The sequence below is a fragment of the Uloborus diversus genome, chromosome 3 (genome assembly GCF_026930045.1).
Source record: "Uloborus diversus isolate 005 chromosome 3, Udiv.v.3.1, whole genome shotgun sequence".
NCBI classification, from domain to species: domain Eukaryota; kingdom Metazoa; phylum Arthropoda; class Arachnida; order Araneae; family Uloboridae; genus Uloborus; species Uloborus diversus.
In genome coordinates this window covers 50,195,626-50,214,284 of record NC_072733.1, presented here as the reverse complement: position 1 = coordinate 50,214,284, position 18,659 = coordinate 50,195,626, and the positions used below count along the sequence as shown (strand labels likewise).

Here is an 18,659-nt window from a genome sequence, read left to right as displayed (position 1 = left end):
ATGTCAACTGCTCCGCATTTTGTGGAGTCAGGGTGGCGACAGATCAGGGAAATCAGGGAGATCAGGGAAAAGTCAGGGAACTTTATTAATCAGGGAAAAGTCAGGGAAATATCAGGGAATTTTGAAAAAATAACAAAAAATCAGGGAAAATTGATTTTATGAAGAAAAAAAATTTTTTTTTGCTTTACAAAATTAAGTACTCTAATTCCCTACGCATTTTCCGCCAATTAACTGTTCAAAAAAAAAAGAAAAAGTAAAATTAATGAGGTGCGATTATACACTGCTGCATATTTCTGCATCTGTTTTCCTCAATGTCAAAGTATTGAATCTTACTTATTAACCACAGGATGAACTTCCTAAGATTGCTTTTATGTCTGTTAGGTTGTTTATTTTACCTAGCTTGAAATTTCCTTTTACGCTTTCAATGCTACGTAAAATAAACAACCATACAGGCAAAGAGAAAGCATTCATTAATGCCTTAGCTCCTTTGCCTTTATTACATTGTCTCGAAGTAATTAGCGTACTGTAATCACGATTTCAAGAAGAAATCTTTGGTTTTTGAATTAATACTATGAAAGCTTAAAAGTTATTACTTCTTCGCGTTTTTAATTTAATTGCTAAAATTGAACTTTCAATAAAAAAAAACTTTGTTTTTTTGCCGTTATACTATTTGATGTCACCGCAGATTATAAAGGTTTTCTTTTCTTCAGAATGAAGTGATTCTTTAATCTTACAACCAAGTTGTATTCTTCTTTTATATATTTTGAAATTAACTAATTGTTTTTTTTTTCTTTTTTTCTTGCATTTAAAAGTTGTTTGTTACAAAAGCAATCCAAGATTTTTTTTCGTTACATACTGAAATCATTTGAAATAGAGTTAACTTGTGTACTTAAGTAAATATCTTTATTTTTTTACTGTTTATATGCTGTATTCATTCATTAAAACCTATGTTCTTGATTACAGAAAAACTCCCTATGAATGGATGTCAAATGGTTTCATCTGTTTTGCATAAATATGTCAATTAGTTATATAAGAATAACTACATTACTTCTATTCTTTCACTATTACTTGTTATTCTTGCAACAATTATTATACTCTTTGAAAACTTAAATCAAAATAATTTCAATTACTTCTTAGTTCTATCATAAATACAAATGTTTTTAAGAGTAATTTTAATAGTTTCTTAAAATTCTTATGCTAAGTGATGTTTGGAAGTAAAGTTTTTTTCCTTTTTTTTAATTTTCTATAATCTTTCCATTGTAGAAAAATTTAATATACTGTTTTGTAGGTTCCCCCCCCCCCAAAAAAAAATTGACTTGATATGTTTTTTTTAACCATTTTATTAAAGAAGTAGCATCTTTTTAAAATATATCTTTAGTTCAACAACACTTTACGCAACTTAAAACGTTTAAAATACTACATTTTATTCAAACATACAATGGATTTCAAGTAGAGCAAAGAAAGAAAACCATTATCATTGGTAACGTAAATCAGGGAAATTTGGTGAACTTAATCAGGGAAATCAGGGAAAAGTCAGGGAACTTTTTTTCACAGTTCCTGTCGCCACCCTGGGAGTTGCTCCTCAAAAATAACAAAACTCCGCAGCTCCGCAAAAAAGTTATTTTGCTCTGCATTTCCCGGCCGAGCATTTTTAAGCATGACGAAGTGTTTAAAGCTGTTTTTTATTTCTCTGCTAGGGCTTAAAATGGTTATCAAAGCACAAAAACAATTTTAGATAGGTGGTTTTAGTTGTTTCACTGAATTTTATGCAAAATACCATGCTGCTCCGCAAAATTTCAAAATGCTCCTCAAAATCATCACAGATGCTCCTAAACTGTTTCTCCAAGGTTGGCAACCCTGTATTGACCATGTTTTTGTCAACACAGCCATCCTCTGACACTTCGTTGTGTTGGTAGACATCAAGCTCTATCTACCGGCAGGTTGAGAGCTCTGATCATCTTTGTTATCTTCAGCATGATTTTTATTCATACAGAGAACCTGCACACCCTTTAAATCTCTTGTTACATTACTTTATGAAACACCTATGTGTTATTCTTTGAGCCATTTAGTTTTTCAGCAGATTTTTGTATTACTCTGGATGTTCAAATCAAAATAAACAACATATATTTTTTTTAATTGAGAAAAAAAAATATCTGTCAACCAATATTAAGGAAAATGTTTACCATTTTTAACCATAAGTTGATAATCAAGAAGAAACTTTTCTAAATTATGTACTTCTTGATAAATTTTATTGTAATTATCTCATTTTGTACTTTCAGATTGCCAAAATTATTTCCTGCCAGATGAACATAAAACAACTTCCCCGTAAGTTTCAACATTTTTTTTTCTTTTGCTGAAATGTAGTTAAAAGTGAAATTGGTTAAAATTTGTAAATTAAACAATTTGTGCAAATTTTGAAGATTTAAGTCTGCCTCAGATAAAATCCTTTTTATTTTCCAATTTGCTCTCTATAATTTTTATGTACACGAGTTGGTTTTCAATGAAGTAAAGAAGAATGGTCAGCTCTTTACTTCGACTGTTATATTTTTTTACAGACAATGTGCTAAAGTGCACATTGCAGTGAATATGTTTCCCAATACCGTGTTACAGATCTCTTAAGAGGGTTAGGGTATAATACCCCAATGACTTTCAGCAATGTAGAATTCATACTACTTTTCTAGTTTGGTAGATGGTGTTGTGTGAATGTTCTAAAATATTCAGAATACCATACTGTAGACATTGAAGTCGAGGGACAAAACTTCCTATACTATCTAACACTTGTTACTTCTGTTCTTGTAAATTTATTATTAAAATGATTTTCACCTTTGAGCCATTTTTTAATATTTTGATGTTAGTATGTTCAATACTATCCCAGGAAAGCATTTTCGACCCTATATAGCTTTGTGGTTCCAAGTCCTCAGTCTTCTATCATTTCTAGAATTTCTGAAATATGGTACTAAGTATGTATATACAGTATGTATATATTAAAGTCTATTGACTCTTTTTAATTACCAAACAGCTATAACTTGAACCCTAATTGGTGTCTTAAAGTTACTATACGGCAGTAGGTGAGACAGCTTACTTAATTGTTTTGATCTCAAAAATTGCAAGATACGGAAAAAGTGCATTATTAAATTTTAGTTTCATCTACTTAGTAGAAAATGACATCTTGTCAATATGAATGCTAAAGATACAGACTTTAATACATGTGTCTGTTTGTTTGGATTTTCGTATGTTGTGACATGAAAAAATAATCTTTGCAAGAAAAGGTGAATTAGTTATCACAAGATATCTGGATCATTCTATATCAAATCGATTAAAAAAGTAAGATTTTCGATCTGACCCCTTCCGATTTTTCTAAAATTTTATACAGAGATAGTGTTTGGTAATAAAAGTAAAAACTCAAAGTTTTAGACTTTTAATGCAAATATTCTTTGATTGGGGGTCATTACAAAAAATCGAATTTTGGTAGATGGAGTAGCTTTTCAATAGATATAACTTTTGTTCAAATTGCACTACATGCAAAAATTTGATACTGTTCTAAAGCTCTTAAAACGAGCTTTAAGATGATGTACTACAACACACAAAAATACAATCTTAAATTTTGAAGGTCATTCAAAATTACCTTTGACCTTGAATATTTCCTAAAGTTATTTTAAAAATCTGAAATATATATATTATATGCACTATTGTGCTCTTTATTTGTACCAAGTTTCATGTTGGGACAATTAGGTTGATCGGCTGTAATTTAATGTTTCATCCAATGGAGATTTCACGATGAATAAAAAAATAATGATGTAGCAACGATTGGCAGACAATAAATTAGAAATTTATAACAGTTTTTTTAATTATATTTGCTCTTTTTTAAATATCGTCTGCAGATTGACTTACAGATGCTATTTTCCCTGTCTGCGATGGGGTGGTCCCGGGTTTGAATCCCAGCTGGGGCATGAATGTACTTTCTCTCTCCTGTCCTTGTCCTTAATTTGTGTGAATGTGTTGTTGTGTTTTGAATGGTTCTCTACCCTATTAACGGGTCCCTATGGCATGTGTGTATTGTGGATGTCGGAAGTCACACCAAATTACGGTACAGTTGGAAAAGTGAAGCAGCACACTCCAAATTGCTCCTTGCTGGCACAAGGCAACAACAACAAGGTTCTCATCCCTATGAGTTGAATCAACTTTTTAGTTGATTCAAGTAATAAAGTTCTTTTAGAACTTTCTTTACCTAAACATGTGATTGCACTGCAATTTTAGACTGTTGTAAGCAAAAGGGACCCAAACTTTTAATTTTTATCAGGTCAGAAATTCTTAATTTGCTGAATGGAACTTTAAATTTTGCCGAATGATAATTTTGCTGAATCATCAGACAAAATTTGATGAATAAGGACATTTTTAGAAGCTCATATTGGCCTCATGTGACCTTCCATCAGGGCACACCTGGTTGTAATCCTTTTCATCTGCCATAACATTGTGTGCATGAAGACTTGAGACCAGTTTTTACTTAGGTGCAGAAACTGGAAGGAGATATAAAATTGCAGAAGCAGAAAGCAACTTAGCAAAGCATTGTCAGGAAGAAGTATATAACTGTTCAGTCAAGTTTGACTGCATGGATAACTTGTATAATTATTTTATGTAATTTACTCATTGTAAATCACATTGAATTAATTTTTCATTTTTCTAATGTTGTATTATCAGCATAATTACGACACATTTTGGCACACATATGTGACTTTCAATTTTTGGCAATTGATTTTTGGCCACTCGGAGTAAAATTAAAGTTTAAATTATGCATGATCCCAGTGTTGTCCCAACATGAAACTTGGCACAAATAAAGAAAATAATAGTGTATATAAAATACATTTTTTTCAGATTTTTAAAATTATAACGTTTGGAAATACTCAAAGTCAAAGGTCAATTCAAATGACCTTCAGAATGAAAAATTGTTAAATTATGCATGATTCCAGGGTTGTCCCAACACGAAACTTGGCACAAATAAAGAAAATAATAGTGTATATAAAATACATTTTTTTTTCAAATTTTTAAAGTTATAACTTTTACAAATACTCAAGGTCAAAGGTCAATTCAAATTACATTCAAAATGAAAAACTGTATTTTTGTATCGTGTAATATATTATTTTAAAGCTCTTAATGTACACTTTCAAACTGTATAAAGTTCAAGTTTCTAACTTTATTTGTTCTAGAGTTATGGTCAGGAAAGTATGAGCCGGTGTAGCAAAACATTAAAATTTTGACCCCTTATATATCTGAAAAAAGAGAACAACTAGAGGGTCAAAATTTGGTTTTTTTATACCACTTAGTAAATCGGTATGAACCTGCAAAATATTGTTATAATCTGTGAGCACTCACTTTTTAGGTGTGTGAGTTAACCTGGAATGACCCATCTTTATTCTGCAGCTGTTCTAGGTCCAAGGATTTTGGGGGGGAGGGGGGTGTCAAGTATCTTCATGTCATTATGCAGGAAATGGCAAACTAGCAAATTTGCTGTCTAAGCACTGATTTTAGCATTCCTAACCGCTAGATGCTTTATTTATTTTGGAGCTAAATCAACGTGATCCTTACCCACTAAGATTCAGAAACGTAATCCTTTGAGCCTGATTTGAAGTGACTTTTTTATGCACTATTGGAAGCTAAACTTTATGCTCTTTATGATGATGACTGCATTGCTTGACCAAAACCACGCTGATGTTAATCATTTATTCACTTCTCTTAACTCAACTACTGTCCTTAAGTGTAAATAATATATCGTATTAGGATTGAAAGTGTGTTGGAAACAAGAGCTGTGGAGATGTTAATCCCTTTCTCCCCTCATGCTGCATCACTGATATAGATAATACAAGGATAATTTTCAAAATATTTTTTAAGAAAGAAAACTTTATTGCATTCACTTAGCTGACATTGCTGTAAGAAGACTGGAAAAGAATTCATCAAACTTAAAGCTCCATGGAATTTTTGACGACATTTTTTCTCTAAGAGTCAGTTGATATTTGGACTAAAACTAGATAGTTTTCATCTCAAATAAATTGCAACATTCAATGCATTTCTACATTATTAAAAAAAACTAATGAAAAGTCTCATTTAAGTAGGTAGGTTGTCAAAAAGCCCCTCAAGTGTCTCAATTCACTGATTAGTCATGCCAGTTCAACAAAGAATGGGCATTTTTAACTTGAAGCTTGGACCTAATACAGTGAACACCAGTTAATTGAATCAGCCGCTTTAATGATTCAAATCGTCAAAAACAGAACAAAATCCAGCTTTATCGAATCAGCCGCTTTATGGAATCAACTGTTTGGAACAAATGTGATGCATATAAGTGGTGGCCACTGTACTACTTTCTTTGGTAATTTTCTTTAAAGGAGTATCTGATTCAGATTTCATCTTCAATTTTAGGGGATAGTTCCTAAGAAATATGGAGAATCTTAATCTTCCTTATTGCCTATGAGTCAGGGAGCGATTTTGCGTGGAGGTACATCTAATAAATGAATTTTCTCGAAAAATGGAAATTAAGACCCCAAGATTTATTTTGTTTCAAGTTCTTGACCAGAATTCATGGCCCAGTAACACACTGTTCACGGCTCACTTGTGAGCCGCGACCCATGCGTAGGGAACCGCTGATATAAATAAATTGAATGTCAGAAAGGAGTGTTGATTTTAATGATATTTAATGTTTTAACCTGTCTAGATATGCTTTTACGATTAATACGCTTGTTGATCTTAGATGATACTTGAACATTTTACAGTTGAACATTTACAGTTGAGCATTTTACAGTGCTATGAATGCTTGCATCTTATATGCTAAACTTCCTATTTTTCAGGGTATCTCATTCAAGTGCAATTACTATATCTGGAAGGTAAGTAATTTCCTAAAATGCTGGTTGAGTTGGAATGGTTCTATATTGCTTTTCAGTTCTCCTTATTTTTAATATTATTATATTGCATATACTGTAAAAGCACTCATTTTCAATAGCTGCAATTTTCGCGAAACAGGAGATACTGGTGACTTTTGGAAGCTGACAATTTTGCGAATGTAACTGTGGCGAACACTCGATCTTCCCTCCCCCTTTTCCCTCATAAATCCACTTGAGTTCGACCTCTTAGAACTTTTCTATCCGAACTTTTATCAGATTCAAGTTATGCTTCAAACCGCGAGCTGTGCGGTGGAATCTCATCGATTATGTTGTTGACATTTCTGAATATTCTTAATTGTAAATATCTGTAAAATAGTAATATAGTTTAGTTTATAGAAGTTTTGTCTAGTCCTTTTTCCAGGCCTCTGATTTTTACTTCCTTTTACAGAAAAGGAAGTATTGTATTCGCGAAAAAAAAAATTCACTCGGAAATCGGCCTTAATTTCCATTTTGCTCACCCCCGAATGAATGTTGAGATTTTTTTTCAACTCGACCACACCTGGATACATGCCTAAGAATGTACAGACTCCCGAAATATCCATTTTTACAATCCCCGAGTTAATTACAACGAGTTTTCTTTTGACGTCCGTATGTATGTGCGTATGTGTGTATTTGTATCTGGCATAACTCAAAAATGGTATGTCCAAGAAAGCTGAAATTTGGTACTTAGACTCCTAGTGGGGTCTAGTTGTGCACCTTCCCTTTTGGTTGCATTCAGATGTTCCTAAGGGGGTCTTTTGCCCCTTTTTGTGGGGAAATCATTGTTAATTTCGATGTAAACTCAAGTTGTGTTATAATTGTCCAAGTTTTGTCGCCAACTTGCCGAAAAATTTGGCATTTTTTTTTTTTAAAGTCTGGTTTTAATTCGGCCAATGTTGGTGATATTTAAAGAGTTACCCACTCAATCACATTAACCCATTCTTTGCCCCGGCTGATACAGGATCGGCCGCGCAGTTTGTGTTAAAACTGCCCCGGCCGATTCAGGCTCGTCGCAAGAAAATGGTTCCTAACTGCTTTCGACGATCCTGTGTCGTCACGGCGTTTCTAGCAGTTTTTGCTTTGCCCGAATATGTGTCGGCGATCCTTCCAGGGGCAGAACCCTGTTATTGCGCTTCTCTGTTGGGTTCTGGTGCTTTTAGGGGAGCGGTAATCAAGATCTTTTCCTTAGACCAAAGGGATGTAACTTATAGTATTTCACGAAATTTGTTGTAAATTATTTTATTTTACTAAGATATTAACCTTTCAATTACTCTTAGATGGGACACATATAATGCTTCAAATAATCAGGCATTATATTTTTATCTTTTCGTGGAAGCTTTGTTTCTTAGCATTCTGGCAGTCGAACTCCTGATGAACAAGTGTGAAAATATTTCCTTACACATTTACCAATATTTCTATGCCTGAATAAAGCAAAGAAACAGAAATATTTTTTTATTGTTATCAAAAATCCACCTTCTTACCCAAGCAACCTTCATTAAATTGTTCATAATCCTCAAATTTTATAATTTATTTTACACACCATTATTTTTTTAATTATCTTACACATCTTAATTTTGTATGAGTATGTTTTATTTTTTATTATTATTATAATGCGTTTACTACGCTTTTTAGTTATTTGTATACTATTATTATTTTTTAATATTTATTCATTTTTAAATCATGATATTTTCAAACTTAAATTATAACTTTTTATATTCGCGACACAATTTGACGGAGTTTTAGTGATATATAAGAAATAGTGTAATATTTTTAATTTCATAATCAAAAATTATGACGACCGCATTGACTATACGTAATAGCTGACCCATGCAAAACATAAAATATATACTACAGTACAAATGAAATGATAATATCTTGAGTTCTTTTTGCTTTACTCATACGAAACGAAACATTTCTCTTCTAAAATAGCTCCAATGTTTTAATTGCACCTTTTTTTATGATATTTTAAGAATAGAAATAAAATATTTTGTTTCTTTTCAATAATCAAATTGCCTTAATTAGTAAATAATCCTATGAAACTAACTAAAATTTATCCAAGTATGTTTAAAAAAAAGAAAAACAATTCGACTCGATTTCAAGCAAGATTTTCTTTTTTTTCTTCTGAAGACATGTTCCCAAGTACAAGCAGTAAAGCTTGCTTTGAAATTCCTTTCTGATTCAAACTGTTTTGTTGTACGAAAATAATGCGGAAGGGTTGACCACAAGACACCAAGGGAGGCACTTCCTTAGGGAATCCGCCCAGGCCGATTCCTCTCTCAGCTGGGGGCTTTTAGTTGCAGGCACAAAGGTATCCTTTAGGGAAATAGGGGATTAGCCGCAAGTTTTGATCTTTTGTAAGCATTTATGTTTAAAATACTTCCCACGCTTGAGCAACTGATATCTGGACACTCAGAAGGGATTTAAAAGTCATCGGAATTAGGATAAAAGAACCGACCAGTCTCTGTGTGTATAGGTCGTTTTGAAGGGTCACAATGTATCAAAAGGCACCGAAGAATACTTTTTATCCTCTTAGAATATCATTCCTACAGTTAGTAAAGCGTTTTGTCCATTCAACAGGTCCAACTCACAGGTTGAATCGATCAGTCAATTGTTTGAAGAATGCTTTGTTGAGCCATTTTGAAAGATAGATCATCTCACATTTAACAGTTCTTAAGATTTCTTAAGTGTATAAAAAGAAAAAAAAATGATATACTGAGATAAAAGCAAAAAACAAAATAATAATAATAATAATTGAATAAAATAATTAGTGTTATAAAAATAATTGCTTTTTGTCCTATCCTCTATTGTTTATTTTCCCGTTATGTACTGTGTAAATTTAAGGAATATTTCAGCACATATTAGCAACCTTGTATTTTATTGCACTATTTAATTCAGGGCCAAAAAGCTAATAAAGCGAAGCGATTTTCGAATGCAAGCTGAACAGCAAAAACAACATTAAAATCCCGATAGCAAAATGGGGAAAAAAGTGCTATTACAACGTAGCAAAAAGCAACTCCGTTCGTTATCTGCGGCATGCGCGTTAAGGGGTTTCGGGCTGATCATGGAATGGGTTAAAATTGCCAATGATGGGGAAATAAATCTGTATAAAACTTTTTATTTTTTTGCTTCGGTTCGCAAGAAACAAGGGGTGAAAATATTTCATGTTTCCTTGCTAACTCCAAGGTGCTATTATCATTAAATTGGCGTAAAAGGAAGTCATGTGATGCACACATCAGCTCATTTGAGTCTAAGTTTCAGCTTGCATGAACACACCTATTGGCATAGAAAAGAACCAACACAACGTATAAGATAGAGAAGGTGAGCATTTTTGATTTGCTCATTTACTGAATTGAAATTTTATATTTTGAAATTGTTTTGAATGCTATCATTCATGAAATATTTTTGGCGCCCAAACAGGGACATCCTAGGTGGTTAATAATTAAATTGTTGAATTTTGAAAAATTCAAAAATATTTTATTTGAAATTTGAATTGCAACTGATGTTTAAGAATTACACGTCTTCCAAAATAAAATTCTTAGAATTAAATGCTTATTAGATATTATGTTTTGAAAGTCTAGAAAATTGCATGAATAATACATGTTTTGATAATTGATATCTCTTTGAATATTATTTGTAATTTTGAATAATCTTGTATTTGAATCAGTTGAATTATACTTAAACATGTCAACACTTGAAGAATTAAAGAAATATCGATCAGTTATCAGAGGTCTGACGACAAAACTAATTAAAAGTTGCACAGAATATCTTGCACAAGAAGAATATGAACCACTAATTCTGAACGAAAATATTGATCTTTTAAATGCAAAATATACCAGTTTAAAAGATATAGATGCAAAAATTCAGGTTTTAATTGATGAAAAAGTACTTGAAACAGAGTTTGAAGATTGCAAAGTTTATTTCGAAAAAATATCTATGAAATCCAAATTAACATATTCTTTACATAAAATAACAAAGTCCGAAAATCCCGTGCAGAATGTAACTAGCACTGTTACTTATATTCCAGCTGGTCGTCGGCCGAAAATTAAATCGCTTAACCTGTCCATCACTAAATTTAATGGAGAACCAATTAACTGGATGTCGTTTTGGAATCAATTTGATAATGCAATACATCAAAATAATGAATTAAATGATACAGAGAAATTTAATTATTTGATTTCCTTTTTATCTGGATCAGCAGCTGATGCTATAAGCGGTTTTTCTTTATCCTAAAATTATGCTGCAGCAATTAAAATACTTCAAGTGCGTTTTGGCCGTAACGATATAATTATTAATGCTCACATGCAAAAATTGCTCAATTTGGAACCAGTAAAAAATGCAAACAATACCTTTGCTTTGCGTAAATTGTACGAGGATATATAAATACAGATGAGAAGCTCGGAATCGCTTAAGGTAATTTCCGGTGCATATGGTACATTGCTGACACCAATTTTGTTAAAATTAATTCCTAACACTCTCAATCCAGAGTTTTGAAGAAAAAGAAAATCTAAAGATAATTTTGATGTTTTGGTGTTAACGAACTGATTAAATTTTTAAAATCGGAAATTGAATGCCGCGAAGCAATGATACAAATGCAAGATAAATGAAGCATTCAGAATTCAGGACATTTTTGTTCGAAAGGAAAAGGGAATGAACAAAAAATTTATTCCATCTGCCGCTGTGTTGAAAGTTTTGATTCCCCAAGTGGGGCCTCAATGCATATTTTGTGATGAGTGGGAGAAAGAAACCCATTCGTCTAATGCTTGCCCGATGTTGATTGCTGACAGGAAGGCAGCCTTGAGAAGGAGTGGAATCTGTTACTTATGTTTGAAGAAACAGAACCACTTAGCTAAAAATTGTAATGCGAAGATAAGATGCGATCATTGTGGTTGAAGACATAACAGATTGATTTGCGAAAGGAATAAAATGAGCAAGAGGAAGCCAATTGATAGGGCTCATAATTTAACCAATAAAACACTTTCCAAGAAAGTTTTATTGCAAACCATGGTTGTTAAAATTCAAAGCAATGGAATTGCAAAATACATAAGGGCTCTGATTGACACAGGTGCACAAAATTCTTACATATCAACATATTTAGCGAATGCTATGCATTATGAATATATTAATGAAAGTAATCTGATTCATAGTCTCTTTGGAGGGAAGGAAGTCGTTGAAACTCATAAAGAGTTCGGGGAGAGTATCTTTGCAGTTTTAAGGTTTTAGATCAAAAGAAAAAAATTTCAGATATTCCACATTATTATGCCTTTTTTGAATAAACTGAAAGTGCATGGTATTTTCTTGAATAATGTTGAAACAATGAAAAAAAAAAGGATTCTACGAATCTTCTCCTACAGAAATTTGTGTTCTCATAGGAGCTGATGTAGCGGGTAAACTATTGACAGGGAAAATAAGGAAATTAGATTGCGGGTTAATGTGCGCAGAAACTTTCTTAGATTGGAGTGTAATGGGTAAAATACCAGTGGAGCTAGAAAATAAGAGGGAACATTCTTACACGTTTTCAATGCTGGTATCAGATTATAAAATTAGCGTTTGTGCTCGAGCTACTCGATATCCTGGGGATTTTAGATCCATCAGAAACCCAAACTAGAAATTAATTAGAAACCCAAACAATGAATCATTTTCTGCCAACTGTAAAGAAAGATAATGAGGGAAGATTTGAGGTATGTTTACCTTGGGTTGAGATCATCCTCCGCTTCCGAACAATCGCGAAATCGTGAAAAAAAGATTGAAGAGTTCTGTAAAGAATTTAAGAGAAAAGAGATTTTTGCAAGATTATGAAGAAGTTTTTAGATCTTGGGAAGATGAGAAAATTATTGAATTAGTTCCTAAAGATGAACTTGATAACCCTTGCCATTATTTACCTCATTGTACTGTTATTAAAATGAGTTCTAAAACAACGAAAATAAGACCTGTCTTCGATGGTTCAGCAAAATTTAAAGGATCACCCTCTATAAACTGCTGTTTAGAAAAGGGACCAAATTTAATAGAGACTGTTCCTGCTATAATTAATAGATTTAGGCTAGGAAACATTGGTGTAAGTGCCGATATTAAAAAAGCATTTCTTCAGATAGGACTTAATCCTAAAGATAGAGACTATCTAAGATTTCTATGGTGGGATCAAGGAAACTCAGATCATTTAAAAGTTTTCCGGCACCGAAGAGTCGTCTTCGGAATATCGAGCTCTCCTTTCCATCTCAGTGCTTCACTGACAAAATTAATGAACGAAGTACCAGAACATCTTCGAGAAACTGCTGATAAACTTGCAGGATCCCGGTATGTTGATAATTTAGTTACAAGTGTAAAGGACAAACTAGAATTAAAAAAGATCAAAATTAAATCAACTGAAATTTTGGTTAGTGCTGAATTTGAGTTACAGGAATGACCACATAATGTTCCAAAAGGGGAAAATGATATCAATAATAAGTTGATCTTTGAATATTCAGTTCCTAATAAATTGAATATAGAAGGTAATGAAAATTCTTGCAACATGAAAACTGTTAACATTCTTGGAACCTTCAAGGTGACACCTTAAAATGCGATCTTAAGGGGGGTTAGGTGAATCTAAAAATCAGTGTATTTCTAAAAGAACAGTTCTATCCGAAATTCATAAAATATATGATCCCATAGGTTTGTCCCGTTACCGTAATTTCAAAGATTCTTCTATAAAACTGCTGGGAATCAAAAGTAAATTGGGATGAAGTGCTTCCAGAAGAAATAACAAAGAAGTTTATAAAATGGAAAAATGATGCTAGTCGTATGGCTGAAGTGAAAATTCCTAGGTGGCATGATGCTTAATGGTAGTCCTGGTTTGAAATTACCATTCCATATATTTTGTGATGCATCTCGAGTGGCTTATGCTACCTGTATATATTTAAGATGTGAAAATGTAGTTGAAGTAACTTGTCATTTGGTTCAAGCACGATCAAGAGTTACCAACATTTTACTGGACCGATTCTATGAATTTTAGTGGATTAAAAATGAAGAAAACTGGGGTGTATTTGTAATGAACAGAATCAAAGAAATAAGAAGTTTTAGTGATCCTAAGCAGTGGAATTTTGTTCCGGGAAGCCTCAATGTGACTGATATTCCTTCAAGAGGTTGTTCTGTAGAAGCTCTTAAACAAGATGGCATGAAGGTCCAGCATGGTTAAAACTCAGAGAAGACCACTGGCCTACTAAGGATATTATATGCCCTGATAAAGATGTAATTGACACAGAGAGAAGAAAGACAGTTGTATCCTCTCTAATAAATGTAAATGAAGAACTTTCGCACTTCTCAAGACTCTCATCTTTCGAGAAAATAATAAGAGTCCAGGCTTGGATGAAAAATTTGTTGACAATTGTAGAATGAAATATAAAAGAAAAAAATCAAAAGATTTAGAAAATAAAGAAATAAAAACAGCTGAAATCCTTGTTTTTAAAATCATACAGAAAACCTGCTTCAAATCAGAGAAAGATGAACTTATTTCAGATTTAAAGCCAATTGTAGATTCCTCAGGAATTCTAAGAGTTAAATTGCGGGTATTGATGACACAAGAATTGGGAAGATTTTCTAACACCTGTAATCCTACCATCTGAACACCCAATTGTCTCTAAATTAATTATGGAAAAACATAAACAGTGGGATCCAAACTTTGATGGCAATATTGCATGAAAGATTTTGGATTTTGAAGAGTCGTAGAAAAATTCGCAAAATTTTAAGAAGTTGCGTAATATGTAAACGGCATGATTCAAGGCCTCTTGCTGCTGAACATGCTCCTTTGCCAGAAGATCGCATCAAGGATGCTGAAGTTTTTGAAGTAACTGGAATTGATTTAGCTGGTCCTTTATTTCTGAAAAATGGATCAAAAGTGTGGATTGTTTTATTCACCTGTGCTGTGTATCGTGCTGTTCATCTGGAACTTGTTCCCGCATTATCCATTGTTAACTTTTTATTTGCTCATTGTCGATTCATAGCACAACCAGGAAGACCGAAAATTGTGTACACTGACAATGGTAGTAATTTTATAGGTGCAAGTTCCCTCTTAAAGAAAATTGATTGGGATAAAGTTGTGAAAGATAATAATGTTTATAGAATGAAATGGAAATTTATTCCTCCTGCTTCTCCTTGGTGGGGAGGATTTTGGGAAAGGATGATAGGCTTGATGAAGAATGTTCTTGTCAAAAAAGTTTTAGAAATTGCATCATTAAAATATGAACTTTATACCATTCCTTGTGATTGTGAAAATGTTTTGAACTGTGGACCCTTAGGTGTCTGAAGATCTTGAACTGCAATTGATAACACCTGCTTTATTTTTTCGAGACTTGAAAGGAAGTAGTGTACCAGATCTGGATCACATATATTCTGCATACTTGCAAAGAAGATACGTTTATAGAACGAAAGTCCGCGAAGGTTTAAGCAAATGGTTTCGGACAGAGTATTTAGGACAGTTGAGAAATCATGCCACCAAAAGAAGGAAATACACAAAACTGTCAATTCGTGATATCGTGTTGATAGAAACAAATGAAAAAAGAATAAACTGGCCATTAGGGAGATATAGAGTTACTTCCTGGTAAAAACGGTATATTACGCTTAGCAAAATTATGAATAAGATATGGGGAAACACTTCGTCCAATACAGAGACTATATCCATTGGAAGTGAACCGGGAAACTGGCTGTCATCTCAGAGACTGTGTTGAGAATCAACATTGAACTGAGACAATCTGTGATGAAGCTGGAATACAACCTGGACCTAATGGGACATGATCATGGTTCTTAAAGTGTAACCAAGTTTGGACGAGTGGTCCGAGCTCCTAGACGTTTGGATTTTCTGAACTGTTCATCCGACTGGGGTTGAGTTTCAAACTGCAAAATTCAACAGGAGGTATGTGGCGATCACTTGATATTCTCTCCCCTTTTCCCTCATAGATCCACTTGAGTTCGACCTCTTAGAACTTTTCGATCCGAACTTTTATCAGATTCAAACTATGTTTCGAACTGTGAGCTGTGCAGTGGAATCTCCTAGAGTATGTTGTCGTAAAATTTTAATATTCTTAATTGTAAATACAGTAAAACCTGTAAAGTTGACCACCCTTGTAAGTTGATCACCTGTCTAAGTTGACCGCTATTTTCAGGCGCATAGTTAGATCTACATCATGTAATTCAACCTCTATAAGTTGGCCAACTGTTTAAGTTGACCACTAAAGTAGTGCACCGCAAGTGGTCAACTTACACAGGTTTCACTGTATGTGTAAAATAGTAATATGGTCTAGTTTCTAGAAGTTTTGTCTTGTCCTTTTTCCGGGCCTCTGATTTTTTGAGTATAAGTTTCAGCTCAAATTAACACGCCTATTGACATAGAAAAGAACCGACACAAGGTCTAGCATAAAGAAGATAAAGAAGGTAAGCATTTTTGATTTGCTTACTTACTGAATTGAAATTTTATATTTTGGTATTGTTTTGAATGCTATCGTTCGTAAGAATTACATGAACAGAAGTTGAAAGTTGATTACATATATAAAGTAGAAATATTTTGCACGGCTTAAATTTTCACAATTAGGACGGGCTATCGAAAAATTATAGCCTTATGGAAATAAGTGCTTTTACTGTAATTAAAATTTTGAATGAATGGTCTGAAGCTTTGTATAACTATTTTTATGTTCTAAGTACTTGTACCTCATATTGTACTTAATCTTCAAACTATGAACTTCTTTTATATTTTTGTTCTTTTAGGTGTTCAATTGTTAAAGTTTTAAACTTCACATATTGCAATAGAAAAATTTGATTTATATTAATAGTTTTATGTAATAAAAGTACATGCACAGGTATCCAAAAAAAAAAGTTTTGTTTCCTCTCCTCATTTATTTTATCTATTAGCTTTAAATGGCAAACGTTAAGAATTAACAATAAAATAGTAGCTAGATAAAATCTGTATTACGCAGTTAATAAAATCTGTGTAAAAAAATTTTTCCTCAGAACTCTGAATCAAGTGTATGCTATTCTATTTTTAATTTAGACTGAATATCATTCTTTTTTTTTAATGTTTATAGCTTGCTCAAATGTAAATATTTCAATTTATACTTACTTTTCAGTGCTTAACATTCAAATAAAGTAATTAAATCATTTCATATAGCATAGTTATCTAGTAATCACTTGCATTATCATTACTATTAAATTAGAACATTTATTTGTTGCTATAAGGTGTATAACCAAATTTTACTTTCAAAAGGATCAACTAAGTTATATTTAAACTTTTTTCTGTGCTTAAATAGATGTTAGGAAAAACAACATTGAAAATGAAGAATAAAATTTCATGTAATAAGAAGAAATAAATTCGGAAATATGTATTTTCTTCTTTGAAGAAAGAAAATCCTTTTAGTGAGCAGGGATGAAAATCATCCACAGATCTGCAATTCTCCACTTTTGTACTTATCTTTATTTTGCATCCTGAACTCGTTATGTGCATGTGCACAAATTGTTCAGCGTGGTGACGGAACCAAGAGATAGGAAAAATTCAGAGTGTTTTATCTATAGTGAAAAATCGAGGAATTGGGCAAAAATAACAAAACAATGAAAATTTATTAACTAGAGAAAAAAAGTTATTTTTCTTTGAAAAATTGAGTAATTCTCACTAAAAAGACCATGTGTTGGAAGGAATAGGAAACAATTGCCTGGATTATTATTTTTTTTTAAAGATTTTTGCTATTGTACTATTTTTCTCCCCCAATTTGTATTAGCTTATTTTATTTATCATTATTATTTTATTATAATTAATTTCTTAATTATTTATTTATTTAGTCGCAGGCATAAGATTCTTTTGGGACCCACGATTCATCTTTTTTGTATTGTATAAAATGACTTATGCTGTCCCATAGACAAATGTTAAAAAGTATTTTCTATGTATGAATTTGAGACAGAAATGATTTAAAATGGGACATGCTCCAGTGATGACCTCAAACTAGATCGCTTTTTCTCTTTTTTTTTTTGTACTTTTATAATCTCTAATTTTGCATTTCATTGATCATCATATTTTGCGTTTTGAGCTTTTCTCTCCATTTGCAGCATCTACATGTTGAAATGTACAATCTTTTTGCAGCCTTCACAGGAGTGAAATAAGTTACTTTCAGAGTGCTCAGCCATTGTCTGTGACACATAAACAAATAGTATTTTCTTTTAATCTGAATATTTACATATTTCATATGTGTGGAAGGAAAGTACAAAAAAAAAGTACTGAAAGGTTGTTCTTTACAGGAGAAGAACCAATGTAACTTTAATGCGTATCAATTAAGAGTAAAACTTTATTCCAATTATGATCTTGAACATTTATTAAAATTTAAAACATGAGTATAGTTTTAGTGATTTCAAAAATATTCAGAGAAATATAATCCTAAAGCCCAAAATGCATATAATTCATATCCTTGCTTCATTCTGATACCAAAATAAAAGCTGTCATTCTGCAAAACTGCACTAAGAAACTGTGTTTTTAGCAATGAGATCTTCTCTTTCCCCAAACATATACATATTTCTACATGCTTTAATATGCCATATTAAAGTTTCACTACAAGTCCAGCACACTTCAAGAAATTCTTCAAATGATGCATTTCTTGACAAAACAGGAAATTTATTTACAAATACATACAATAAAATCGTTAAGCATTGCTAAAATACCCATACAGAAATTCAGCAAATATCATTTAAATTGTAAACAGAACAGTAGTCACGTATTTACATCCAAATACACAAAAGCACCTAGTC

At 32.4% G+C, this 18,659-nt stretch overlaps 1 protein-coding gene across 2 annotated transcripts in view; it reads left to right on the top strand.

Moving 5' to 3' along the window:
- The window catches only part of LOC129218028 (rho GTPase-activating protein 26-like), a 194,818-nt gene that overhangs the window by 162,540 nt on the left and 13,619 nt on the right, over positions 1-18,659 (top strand). For both annotated transcript variants that reach the window (XM_054852207.1, XM_054852206.1), the window contains 2 exons: positions 2,280-2,325; positions 6,837-6,872. In XM_054852207.1, coding sequence (XP_054708182.1) covers positions 2,280-2,325; positions 6,837-6,872 — 82 coding nt within the window. The remainder of the gene's footprint in view (positions 1-2,279; positions 2,326-6,836; positions 6,873-18,659) is intronic.